At 42.0% G+C, this 13,528-nt stretch overlaps 1 protein-coding gene across 1 annotated transcript in view; it reads left to right on the top strand.

The window, feature by feature from the left end:
* The window catches only part of arid1ab (AT-rich interactive domain 1Ab), a gene marked incomplete at its 5' end in the record, with an annotated part of 65,214 nt that overhangs the window by 16,481 nt on the left and 35,205 nt on the right, over nt 1-13,528 (top strand). Inside the window, 3 exons of the mRNA XM_079998595.1 lie at nt 8,474-8,764; nt 10,649-11,329; nt 11,451-11,567. Coding sequence (XP_079854721.1) covers nt 8,474-8,764; nt 10,649-11,329; nt 11,451-11,567 — 1,089 coding nt within the window. The remainder of the gene's footprint in view (nt 1-8,473; nt 8,765-10,648; nt 11,330-11,450; nt 11,568-13,528) is intronic.

Below are 13,528 nucleotides of genomic sequence, written 5' to 3'. Positions count from 1 at the left end.
GCAGGGACGGTTCTGGAACATTGCTGGGAAAGACTTGCTTGTGTGAAAGGGACTCTTGACTACTACTTGATATTTTAAAGCATTCCTAATGTGATGTATAGATAAACGTATGTAACATTTCAGAGATGGTCATATGTATTTAATTGTATTTTAACCAATTCAAGTTATTTCCCTCATTAACTAATTAACTATTTACAAGAAACTTCTTTTAACTTTGACAATTTATCAGTGTGTTTTTCTTCTTTGGTGTGCGCAGTGACCTTTGTCTACTTTTGAGAGGAAAATAATTGGTGCATAATACCAACTATTCAAAAATAAACTAGTTGGACAGAACCTTATTATTGTTTGAGGGAGCAATGCCTACAACAACAGGGAACTATTTTTACTAGGCATCAGAATCAGTTGTTTTGAATTCAGTGGGCATTTTTTTGTGATTTATTCTGTTCACTGCTATCCTTTTCAGATGTATACAAAAGTGCCGGTCGGCTGCCTGTTGAATAGCCTCCACTAGGAGTTAGTTTGTGCTTTTAAATATGTCTACCCCCTCCTCTCTCTTGTTCTCTCCATCTTTCTACCACACATGCTTATTTGCACGTGCTTATTTGTAAAACACTGCACGTCAGAGATTCGGACAACTCAGGAAATTTGAAATGGTAAGATAAATATTTTAAATGGCAAGTGAAATTTGAATTAGGAAGTGGAGGTCTACTTCAAACAAAGAAGGAACTGCTGCCAAACATGTTTCCAAACTCTTTTGTCTGTTTACCCGTTGCAAAGTGTTTTGGTGGGGAATTGCACACAACACAAACCAACACCTTGCTTTTTTTGTTCGTTTCTTGTTCTCCATGCATCTTAATGCTTAAAGTTGTGTTTAGCTGTAAGTTTACTGATGCAGTATTCCTTTTGGCAGCTATTTTAGTCAACTATTATTTAGTCTTTAGACGAAAATTCTTATCAGTTTTAGTCACATTTTAGTCATTTTTATCCTTCATAATTTCAGTCTAGTTTTAGTTGACGACAACTCAAAATGTTTAAGTCCAGTTTTAGTCGATGTTTATAGACGAATGTTTTAGTTAACTTTAAGTCTTTACTTTTTGTCAATGTTTTCTCTCTTTAGACTAATTAAATTAGGTTAATACACTGTCTGTCTGGCTTGGATTCTGGTAATCTGCTCCCAGAATGCAAATGGCCTGGAGGACCCTGTCATTTAGGGGAATTGTTTCTGGGAGGACCCCACTGCGCCGCCTCACGTTGCCAGCGCAGTTCTGTGATATAATTGAGAGCTTCTGCCACCCTCTTCTCGTAATCCATAACAACATGGAGGTGATATGTTTTCACAGAGAAGTGAAATTTCTTGCTTCTGGTGTTTATTTGTGGTCATTTCTTTGGCCATGTTTACGGAAGTGACGTCACCTCTTGCTGGTGTAGTCGTTTGAGTCGACACACTTTCTAACCCTATTTTGTCAAAATGGTTTCACATTCTGACTTTGCATCACACAGAATATGGAAGGATTATCTTGATCTGCATGTGTGCATCAAAGGAACCGTAAGATTGCGGTTGGAGCTGTTGTTCTGAGTTCAACAATGGGGGGGTAACTCAAAAACTCAATTTTGAAAATAGGTTGAGAGAGAAATTTGAGGTGCATACGCACAATTGGGGGGAAATATCATGAATGTCTGATAACCCACCATTAACATTTTAGTCCCGCCTCGTCAATGAAAACAAGACGTACATTTCGTCATAGTTTTATTATCAAAGATATATTTTTAGCTTGTCAGCATCTCCTCTTAGTCGTGGACAAAAGGTAGTTGACAAACATCTTTCGCCATAGTTTCCGTTAACGGAATTAACCCTGGACTGATGTCCAGCCGTGATTTCTGAGGCCCAGATTGTGGCCTCATGAGGGGATCAACTTCTTGGTATAAAATTAGAATTCAACAAACACAGGGGCAGACTCAGGTTAAAAGAGCATTAGAGGTCACAGCAGACCGTCTCCTGCAGCCCCCCCAACCCCCGTGTGGATGGTAATGACCCTGGGGAGTATAGTGACACCTCTCTCGCCACTGCCCCGTGGGGGTGCGCAGCTGGAGGGAAAACACGGAGTGGAATGAAAAGTCGGTCTCAGACAATGCGTCCCCAACTGCATCCCCGCCCCCTACAACTCCGTATCCCATCCCAATTACTGGCACACACATACACCGGCAGACAAAGGCTCGGTGCTGAGTAAGTATGTGTTCCCATTATATCATAGGGATATGTTTGTATTTATATGGGGTGTTACCATTCTCCAAACCCACGATTTGATTTGGCTTTTGATTTAAAGGCCACGATTCTATTCGCTATTTTAAAAAAAATATAGAAATAATAAATAAATTAAAAAAAAAAAAAAAAAAAAAAAAAAAATTCTGCACTATACCATTGTTACACTATAGAGTCTTGATTTGTAAAGAAAAACACTTGTTTCTCAATAAGTAACTGTTATTTGAATAATAAAAATTATAATTAATGACGAAACATTTACCACGCTATTAACAACTTATACATTGGTTTCATGTCCTGACAACTGTCATTTACATTTTCAAATTCTTCTCCAAGAAGATGAGTATGTTCATTGTCCGGACTACTTTTAAATTCCTCACCAAAATAAGCGTCAGGGAAACGGATGTTATTTTTGGCAGAGGGGAATGCTGGTAGTAAAAGGCAAATGGAGTTGTGTTCACGCTACCTGTGTCTTCTACATGTACTAAAACATGATCGGCTTGGTCGTCAACTCTCACCTTATGTTGTCGCCGCGCGGAAGCAGACCTGCAAAGTTGTAATAATCCATGATCCATCCAATGAGTTATTTCCAAAGTGCCACGTCCCTCCCTCCATCCATCCATCCGTTTGTTTACACTCAATCCTACGGCAATACGTTATCTGCCAGACAATGTAAAATATTGCCGTAAAGCAGTTCTGAGTTCTGATTTGCAACGTAGCTTAGGGTAGCCACTATGCGTCTACGCATCCGCCATATTGGAGCGGTCAAGATCCGCTGGTGGGCGGGTGCAGTGTGTGTTGAGGGATGCGGTCTTCTCTGCGGAGCTGACTGTAACTCGCTTAATTCTGAACAAATTTTCATTCCATTTTTATTTATTTGTTTTTTTTTTTTTAAACGTGAGGAATTTATCATAATAGTAGTTACTTATTGGAATTAAATTCAGTTCCTGGGGGTTGATCTAAATCATATTTGTTCTTTCACTGCCATGTTTACAGGAAGAAAATATCATGCGGGTGTCATATTGCACTTTAATTTAACAATTGAGTATTTCATATTTTATATATTTTAAGATTTTATTTAAAAATGGGACATCTTGAATGTTGTTAAGACTATGGGCAAAAGTTCCTTGCTTTGGGTTGGGGTTACAGAATAAATGAAAAGCAAAGTTATATTTCTCTCTCTTAAAAAAAAGACCTTTTTATTATTATTTTTTTTGCTGATCTGAAAATTGGCGATCCGTGACTCAAAACTGTGATAGGATCCGAAATGTGAGTTTTGTGATCCGTTGCATCCGTAGACCATATGTGAATCTGTCCTATCATGTGAGCGTGATCAGATCACACAATGTATTTGTCATGACGTACCAATGAGACCATCATTTCTACGATCCGGGATGTAACCCCAAAATGTCAGACTATATTACCCACAAAAATACTGGGAGAATCACGAAACCTGCTTGTGATTTCGGAATTCAGAATCGAACACTTAGTTTGATCGATTTATATGACAATCAATTTATGATCCCAATCTGATTGATTGCTATGTTGAAGTATCCAGCTGAATCCAAGTCATTACTTTATGCTCTGCAGTCATTTAAACTACATCAAAATAAAGCTAAAAATAAACTCTCCCTAAAACATTTTCCCAAAATTTTAGGCAATATGTCCTTCATCGTCAATTTATCTTATATCATGGTGTATGTTGTCATTTCAAAAACAAATGATATTGTAGTCTAGGGGCACACAAATACGACACCCTTATGTAGCATGTCCCTGTGTTCATGTACTCACAATGATAGTGACGTAGGGTCCTTTTTTGTTTTACTTTTGGAAGTCTGACTATATCATATTCTTTATTCAAATGTAATTGCTAAATAGCATAACCTTAAAGCATCTTCCAACTTGCGTGTAGTAAATGGTGTTTACATGTGCAAACACATAATGCGATTGCTGAAAAAACTGAGTTTACATGGTTAGTGGCATAGTCTGGTTAATGACAGGAAGTACTTGGTCTACCGTCCGGGAAAAACCTCCATCTACAATCCGTTTGGGCACTTTCTTGAATATGTCACCATTTCAGTTCTTGTGCCCATCCAAATATCTCACTATGTTTAGCTCCCCCATCAAACTCAACATAAAAACGGTCTCCCTTTCCGACCAAAAGTGCGTATTTGTTTACTGGCTGTTGGCATGGTTTATCTGCCAAAACAGTTCTTTCCTGGTCAATTATATGCAGCGGAATCACTGAGTGTTGTGGCACATACGTAGTTTTGATACAGTGATCATATCTGGGTTAAAGCGTTTCCATGCCACAATAAACCGAATAATAAGATAATCCGGGTAAGGTGTTGCAATATTCGGAATATTTATACTTAACCCGATTGTGATCGGCTTATTCAAGCGCATGTTAACACACTGATCGTCATCATTGCAGTTTATTACCTGCACTCCGTGGCGTGTCATCCGTACCTACCGTAGACACATGCCTGCACACCCTTAAGTCCCCCCCGCCCCCCATGAGTTGTCATTCAGAGAGTGCCAGAGCCCGCCCCCCCCACGCTTTCTAGAAGCCTAGGAGAGCAGGGCCCTGGCCCAGGTTCAAGCAGCCGCGCAGCTGGGACCTGTTACATTTTCGGCAGACTGCCCTCTCTCCGTCTCGACAGCTATAAATAGCCCCGCCGGTCGTCTCCCTTAACCAGGGGAAGACATTTTTTTTTTTTTTTTCAGTCTTTTTTTTTTTTTTTTGTTGTTTTTTTTTTTTTTTTTTTTTCTGAGGGTAAGAAAAGGAGGGGGGTGAAAAAAGCACACACACAGATTAATAACCGTGGGAAGCAATGAAAGCTCTGTGACTGTTCTTGCCTGAGGTCAGCTGGCTTGGAGGTGCTTCAAAGCTCTCACTGTGCCACCCCCACGACCACCAACCCAGTCAACCCCCACCTCCCTTCTGTTACTGATGATGGACCTGATGTGCAGGAAGATGAAGCTCCTGTTATCCACCCATTTGGCAAAACATTTAATTGTAATTATTTTTTATTCCTTTCCAGGGTTTTTCCTGGCTCAATATAAGGCTTAGGTGGTAACTTTGCATGACAACGACTGCAGTTAGTCCGGCTTTACTGCCACCGTCAACTCAATGTGTCGTCTCCGTACATTTATATTTGGAATGTAAGTTCAGGGCACAAAAGACCACTACAATGCATTAAGAGGCATACAAAAATGAGTGACAAACATACAAAAATTGGAACACTTAAATATTTATTGAAGGATTTGTGAACAACTGAAACAGCCTTAAAGTGCCACTAAAATAACAAAGTACCATAATTAAAAAGCGCCTTTAAAACAGAAAATAAATATTTGTGCTTGTGACCTTGTTACATTTACTTTTCTACTCACAGCAGATTTCACATCCAGTGACTAAGCATTTGACCCTCCTAATTTTGTTTGCCCTGTAAAACATCTTAACAAGGCCCCTGAAGTCTATCTCCTCCGGATGTGGCCCGTTGGATGCCACCCTGCAGCAGACAGAAATTCGCTGGTTTTGTGTTTATCAGCAGCACCTTTACTAGTAAAGCGAAAGTTAATTTGGATTTAATATTTATGATCAATTTGGATATCCTTGATCCATAAATCCAGGCCTCATTACTCACCCCTTGCCATCTTCTGGATGAGGTTCAGTTACCTCTATCTGGACTCCATCTCCTGCCTCTACCTGGTCCTGCACCACCTCATCCATTGCCTCATTTATCTACTCTTGCACTTCATCCTGCTGCTCAGACCTAACTGGCTTATTTATCACACATGAAAAATCACTTATAATACATAGTAGGGATACAATGGTACAGTGGGTCCACGGTTCAGTATGTGTCACGGTTTGTTGACCCCAGTAACAGTACGGTTTCGGTATCTTTATATTTAAGGAATTATATATATCTCTTTTTATTAAAAAGGTGTACCTTTTTTTTTTTTTTTTTTTTTTTTTATGTTTTTAGTAGTCTGCCATAAATAACTAGTGTAATGCTGTGTGTGTATGACTTGGGGGGGGGGGGTCAAGCATTGGTAAGTTGTCATTTGTATAAATTAATCTGATTGGGGAGGAGGTGTCCAGGGTAGTGGGTAATCTAGGGGGAGGGTTCCCGGCGGAGAGTCAGAGTATGGAAGGAGAGAAAGGGAAGTGAGGTGAGTGTCTGAAGAGAGGTTTGTAATAAAGAGGGACATGGCCATCACAGTGGGTTACTTTTCGAGTGGACACCTTGATTGATTGCACTCTTTACAAAACATTTATTTGAAGTTTTGTGTTGTTTCTATTGAAAAGGCTTGCGTAGCCTTAGACAGACCTCAAGCAAAAATAGAGAAGTGCGGCGCAGCTGAGGTTGCCAATGGAGCTCCAGCAGTGGATTCACTAGGAGCAGCAGTTACTGCACGCCGTGCCGCGCCTGTACGCTGCGCCAACACGTCCAGCGTGTACTATGGTGATATCATAATACCGCGGTTCACGTAGGGGTACGAAGGGTACACCCCCTACGGTAGCTATTAGAATGAATTAGAAAGACAGAAATGTGTTATACATAAACAAACTACAGAATAGTAAATATTTTTTAAATATTTTAAATTCATTTTTATTTAAAAAGCGATTATTTGGTTTGTGTTCACCTTGCTACGTTCTCATATTGGGCTCTTTTATTAAAAAGACATTTTAGACCTTTTATTATCAAGGGTGAGGGACGTCCTCATGAGAGGGGCCACTTAGGAAAACACCGGTGGCAGCCGCTTGATGATTGCACAGAAGTATTAAAAAGTCCACTGAAAGTTCTGCATTGTTTCCATTTATGTGCCCAAATGAATGAATGAACGAACAAATGAATTATCTTTATTTGCTGCAGTTTCTACAGCAGAGCCATATCTAACACGCATTGCAAATAGAGCTACTGGCTGAATCATATTTTCATCGTCACAATGTTATCACACATATGACATTTGTCACATTATGTAGGACTAATTGCAAACACACACTAAAACAGGCAACATTGTCAAAGTAACAAGCCTGTCATATGATGAAAATGTAGGCTATGTCTCAGCCTCACATTGCAATTTTACAATTTAAAATGTCCTAGAACGCTTTTGTATTTTTTGCCACTGACCAATAATGCAAAATAATGTCAGATGCCCCAAATCATGTTTTAAAAATAAAATGATGTAATGGAATGTACACACCATACATCTTAAATAAACCTGCTCTATACCATACCTGCTATATCAGTATATCAATAGTGAAGAAAAGAAAGGGGAAAGACGCCACCCAAAAGGAAGCTTGAGCGTAGTGGAAAGCAATAGACTCTGACAGGCTTCCTAAATGTGGGGGGGGGGGCTTAGTTGGCTTCTTTTTCCTTCTGGCTGGCTACTCCATATCCTTGCGGAAAGTCCTGAGCTATACTAGTTGACTGCATAAAGTTTATGAATTGGTATAGGCACATTCACACTCACTGATTTCGCTACTTTGATTTCCATATGTTCATACGCAGGGCTTCTGTATTGTGAACCTGTACCCCCCACACCCTCCCAACCCTTACTGGGTGGCACCCTTGCCAGAACATGGCTTTGTGGTGTAGTGGTGTTAAATGCCCTGCCTGCCACTTCCAAGCTCGGCCCTGCCAAGGTCACCGCCGCCACCACCTCCCCCAAGGGCCTATGACGCGGCTCCAGCTGTAGGGGCGGGCTAGGCTCCAGCTACCACAGACACATGCACTTCCTTATTGTTTATTTTTGTAGAACACCCCCCCACTCCCGCCACCCCCACCTCTCCAATAACTCCAGTGAAACACTATCCACCCACTGGCGCAAAGATCTCCTGAGCTGGGAAAACACTCCTGGCGGATGGAGTGGGCTTACTCAGTAATTCATTCATGGCCAACTTTTTCCTCTTTCCTTCCTTTTTTTTATTATTTGAGTTTTTTCAAAATATTGTCTTTACTATTTTTTAACCCTTTCTTTAACCCTGTTTTTCCTTTTTAATAATATCCCAGTCCCAATATCCCTTCAAATATAGTACTTGTACAAGAGGCATTGAAAGTTTTGACATTTCTACATAGCTCTTTGGACAAACTGTTACTAAGTGAGAAGGTGTCGGATCAGGACTGAATACATAATGCACCAGAAGAGAATTACCAATGCATGTGTCCCTTAAAGTTTTGCTAATGCCTCCTTGTCCTCCTCCAGCCCTCGAGCCCCATGGACCAGGTGGGGAAGATGCGCAGCCAGCCGTACGGCAGTGCCAACCCCTACTCGCAGCAGCAGCAGCAGCAGCAGCAGCAGCAGCAGCAGCAGCAGCAGCAGCAGCAGCAGCAGCAGCAGCAGCAGCAGCAACAAGGACCACCAACAGGCCCTGGGCCCCAGCAGGGAAGCTCTTACCCAGGTCAGGCCTATGGCCCACCTGGTCCCCAAAGGTACCCCATGGGGATGCAGGGCCGCACTCCGGGTGGTATGGGCGCCATGCAGTATGGACAGCAGGTCAGTAAGCTTCTTCTTTCAAAACAACTAACCGCCCCTCCTCCTCTCAGATGAGCTTTGTTTGTATCAGTGTGTCAGAGTATCAGATTTGGAAATGTAAGGGTAAACATTTGCGTTTAAGTATTTTCTGGGTAAGTGTGAGCCACAGAGGGCAGGTTGACAAGCATGCCTCATAAAAATGATAGAGCACATCAAAACGCAACAACAGTCTTGCATGTCAACGAACCTCCAATAAACCAAGACAAAAAAGCTCTCTCAGTTGATGCAGTTGGAGGAGAGACATGTTGAAGATGTTCAAAGGCTGGAATGCTCTTTTTCTATAACATTCTCAGTCCGTTTTCACACACTTTTAGTGCATCTCCACGTGACCCTTCTCAGAAATAAAGTACGTAAATCAGGGTTTACATGGGGCTACGAATGCTGCATGACTCTTTGGAGTTCTAACTTGAGCCCACCAACTAGTCTCCGACTAGTGGCACGCAAATCTTAACATTTTGGCCTGCCTGGCTTCGTCGTTTGATGTCCTATCTAACTAAATTAAATTATAATTTAAAAAAGGGCCCCCATTTGTTAGACGGATACAATAAGGTCGCTTAACTGTGCTCCAACCATCTTCCTTTCCTCAAGTTCTCTGGTGGCAGAGTGCTACCCAGCAAACATTGCATCCCTGTTTTTTCCCTTTCGTTTTTTCTTCCACCTTGCTTTCCTTTGCTATTTTTTCCCTCATTGTACTTCCTCACAAGGTTGGCTCTAGAGATGCACTGATCCGATACTGACTCAAATGACAGGCTTGGGTATCAGTGACTATTGGGCCAATCTATTCAAATTTTTATTTTTTTACGCTGTATCGATATATTTTCCAACGGGATATAGGATGAGAGAATACCGTTTATATCAATATAGTTTGATGTTGCGTTAAAATACATAACACGTTTCTTCCGTAAAGCTGTGCCAGTGTTTGCGTCTCTCCTCTCTCTCTCTTTGAGAGTAGCTTGAAAAAAATCACATGGAGCGGCTTGCGTATTTTTGGGCTTGTTTTAAAGAATATGATCGCTTGTTGCGAAAATCTAACAAGCGACTTTGGTTTTTTACATTTATGTTTGATATCGTCTCCAATGCAGAGGTTTCCAACCATCAGGGCTTGGATTGATGCCGGGCCGCAGGGCATTTGCCACTGGGCCCTGAGAAGGCGGGCAGAATCTTTTTCAGAAGCAAGCAGCACAATCAGATCGGTCTCACATAGCTGCTATATTATTTGACATTTATTGGCATTTAATTCCTATTTGCACATCATTTAAAAAGAATTTTGATTTCTGTTTATTTTGAATGGTTTTTTTTTTTTTAGCAAGTTTCTTGTTTATACTACTTGTGTGAACTGTGATTTCATTTATCACGTTTTAGAACTAGTTTGTGACTCAATGTAATTTTAATGGTTAAATTTTGTTCTCATTTGATGCAGTTGTATTGAGAAGTGTCTTATCGGGGCTTTGAATCTAGGTCACACATGCATACATGCCAATGGAAAAACAATGGGTAATGATGTAAAAAGGGTATTACTTCGTATTTGGCTTGATTGTCAGTCTGACTCTTGGTTTCATCAAACCCCAAATGGTTGTTCAACTCCCAAGTAATTTTTACTGCTTCAGCCTTCACTCTTTTAGATGTGCAAACAATTACTTGTAAATCTGTACCAAAGCAACCTCAGGGATGTGTACAAGCTACTCAAAAGTCTGAGCTCTTGAGATATGGCCCACAGAAAAAAATAGAATCATTGAACATGTCCTATGTTATAAGAATTTGTATTGCCGGTTATCATTTTCAAACAGTGTTCCTAAATTCGAAGGTTCTTGGTTCTAACTGTCAGCTCCTGTGTTCTCTATCCAGATGACAGCCTACAGCCAACAGGGGCCTGCGGGTTATGGTCAGCAGAGCCAGGGTTACTACGCCCAGCATGGCCCCCCACCTCACGCGGCCCAGCAGCAAGGTCCCTACCCCAGCCAGACCCAGGGCTCCAGCTCAGGGGCGCCCTACCCACAGCAGGGCCACCCACAGCCTCCCAGCCAGCATGGTCAGCCTCCATACCCACAGTCCCAAGGCACCCATGGTCCACCTCAGGGTCAGCCCCCCTATAGCCAACCCCCACAGTCTCAGCCGGGCCAGACGCCCTACGCTCCCACTCCCCAGCAGCAGCAGCAGCCCCCCCAACAGCAGCAGGGTCCAGGTCCCCAAAGCCAGCAGGGCCCCCAGTCCCAGCCAGGCTACCCCCAGTCCCAAGGTCCAGGGCAGCCACCCCAGCAACCCCAGCAACAGCAGCAAGAGTCCTCACAGCAACGGCAACAACAACAGCAGCAGCAGCAGCAACAACAACAGCAGCAACAACAGCAACAACAACAACAACAACAACAACAACAGCAGCAGCAGCCTGGCGGATCCCCAGCTCAAGCCCAGCCACCAACAGGTCACTCTCAACAGGGCCAGCCGTCCCCCTACTCTCAGACCCCTCCCCTGCCGCAACAGTCACAACAGCAGCAGTCTCCCTACCAGAGGTTCCCACCTCCCCCACAGGTAAAGTAATCTCAAATTAGTCACAATCACAGCTCCCCATAAAGCTTGTGTAAAAAACGTATTGCTTAGAGCATCATAGAGGATTTACCCCAGACCTCTCCCTCTCTCAATCACTGAGCAGGAGCTCTCCCAGGATTCCTTCAGCTCACAGTCAAGTGCCCCTCCCTCCAACCAGCCCATGGCCTCCAGCAAGAGCAGCCAGGAGGACAGCATGCAGGGGCGGCCTTCAAGTCTACCGGTAAGCCCTCTCATTCAGAGTTTCAATTAATTTAATTTAATGTTTCACCTATGCCACACTAAAAAAGTAGGACATTGACTCCTGTTGTCCGCTGACTTCATTAACTACCATCCCAATAAAATAAAATCCTTACGTCTGTTTGACCAACCAGTTCTATTTTGAGAGCGGAATGATAACTAATAGACAAAATGACCAGCACTAGACACCAGATATTCTTTCCCGTTTGGTTGACGGTTAGCATTCATCTTCCAAATAAGTCAGAGAGAGCAGTGGGGGAAGTGTTGGGTTGTTTGGTTGTCAGTTAAACGGCGCAGGTTATGGCCCAAACAGTAGCCTGGAAGGTAACAATAAACCTCAGTGTGTAATAACAACAGTGTGGCTTCTTCCGCTGTCTAGAACGTTACAATATCATAATCAGTTGAAGGTCTGAACAGCACATGGGAGACGGAGTGCAGGGTTCAGGGTGAAGAGGGATTTAGATTTATTTTGTTTCCTTAGTTTCTTAATTCTATGGAAAATGAAAAATGTAAACCTAACTCTGAATCGGAGGGGAGTTTATCCTTTCTCCTCCAGACAGCGCTGCGCAGTATGCGCCTCCGGGGCAAAGTTTTCCTGGGTTTTTATTTTAGATCTATTTATTTTCGTTAGTTTCTACTTCTATGAAACAAATATTTTAAGCCCAACTAATACCCCATTCCCACTGCACCAAAAACCCGGTAACTCCCACTAACATCTGGCATTTGTCATTGTGGTAAAAGTCACACCCGGGTTTCAGTCCCGGGATAAATGACCCTGCAATAGTCATGGGTTTTTATAGGCTCACAGCTCCGGACACGCAAATTTTGGCCTCTTTACTGGCATGATGCGACACACGTTGAGGTTCTGGACGTTGGTGCATAAATAGGGACAGGATTATCCCTGTAACATTCGATCATTTCAGATCCGATTTAGAATCCAAATTCAGAGGTTATTGACTTTTTTCCCACATGCGTGGGACCATAAAATGTTTTGGGTGTGGGGATTGCTCTGTGGGGACTGCTTCGATTCGGAGATGGCATGGGGCGATGCTGAAGTCCCTCTGAGCCCCGCGGGGAGTGGTCCCCGCAGTCAAAGGACCAGTGCACAACGCCAGAGTTTCCGTGAGAACAAATTGGTGCCGGTCCACGTGTCCTGGAAGATTTCAATGTCCCTGACAAATGGGAGAGATTCCGGTAAAATATGATCTGTGTTTATTGAGTTTAAAAACAATTGATAGGCAGCCTGCCTATATAAAGGATGAAAGCATGTCGATTTATAATATTTTTTATTGAATATTCAAAATAAAAAATGTCCCATCGGTTAAGTAAAAAATCAATAAATATTACGAATATCACTACTTGAAATCAAATTATTTCCGTTCGTGAACAATTAACAAGTGCAGCTGATTTAATTAACAATTCACTTAAATAAAATGTTGATATTTTGAAAATTATAAACAATCTAAACATGACAACTAGGTCTAAATATTTAAGTGTGGTGTGTTGTCGTCAATATATTTTACAACACAATGAATATGTACCATCTGCTTTGGGTCGGAACTTAAATAAATAAAAATAAATAAATAAATAAATTAAAAAAGCCAAGCTAGGGATATATGTGTCCCAGTTGTCAACGATACATCAACTTTCTGCTTTCTCTGCTCCTCTGAGTTTGACACTGCGCCTGATCTGTCTCTGCTCCGTGTGTGTTTACAAGCGCAACCTGCAGGCGGGGCTTATTTCTATATCGACAACGTGATTGGTTAGAGATGAAAGGTCAGCTTTCGATCGTCCAAGCCGATTGGCTTTCCGTTGCAACATGCAGAACGCGGAAATGAACAGATGTGCGGATTCATTTTTTTATTAAAATGATAGTCTGTTATTTCGAACATAGAGGAAAAAAATATGGCGATAATTATCGTTATTGTTGTATCGCCCAGCACT

The sequence above is a fragment of the Zeus faber genome, assembly GCF_960531495.2.
Source record: "Zeus faber genome assembly, chromosome: 1".
Lineage (NCBI taxonomy): Eukaryota > Metazoa > Chordata > Actinopteri > Zeiformes > Zeidae > Zeus > Zeus faber.
The sequence above is the reverse complement of the archived record's forward strand: the minus strand, read 5'-3'. Positions and strand labels throughout refer to the sequence as shown.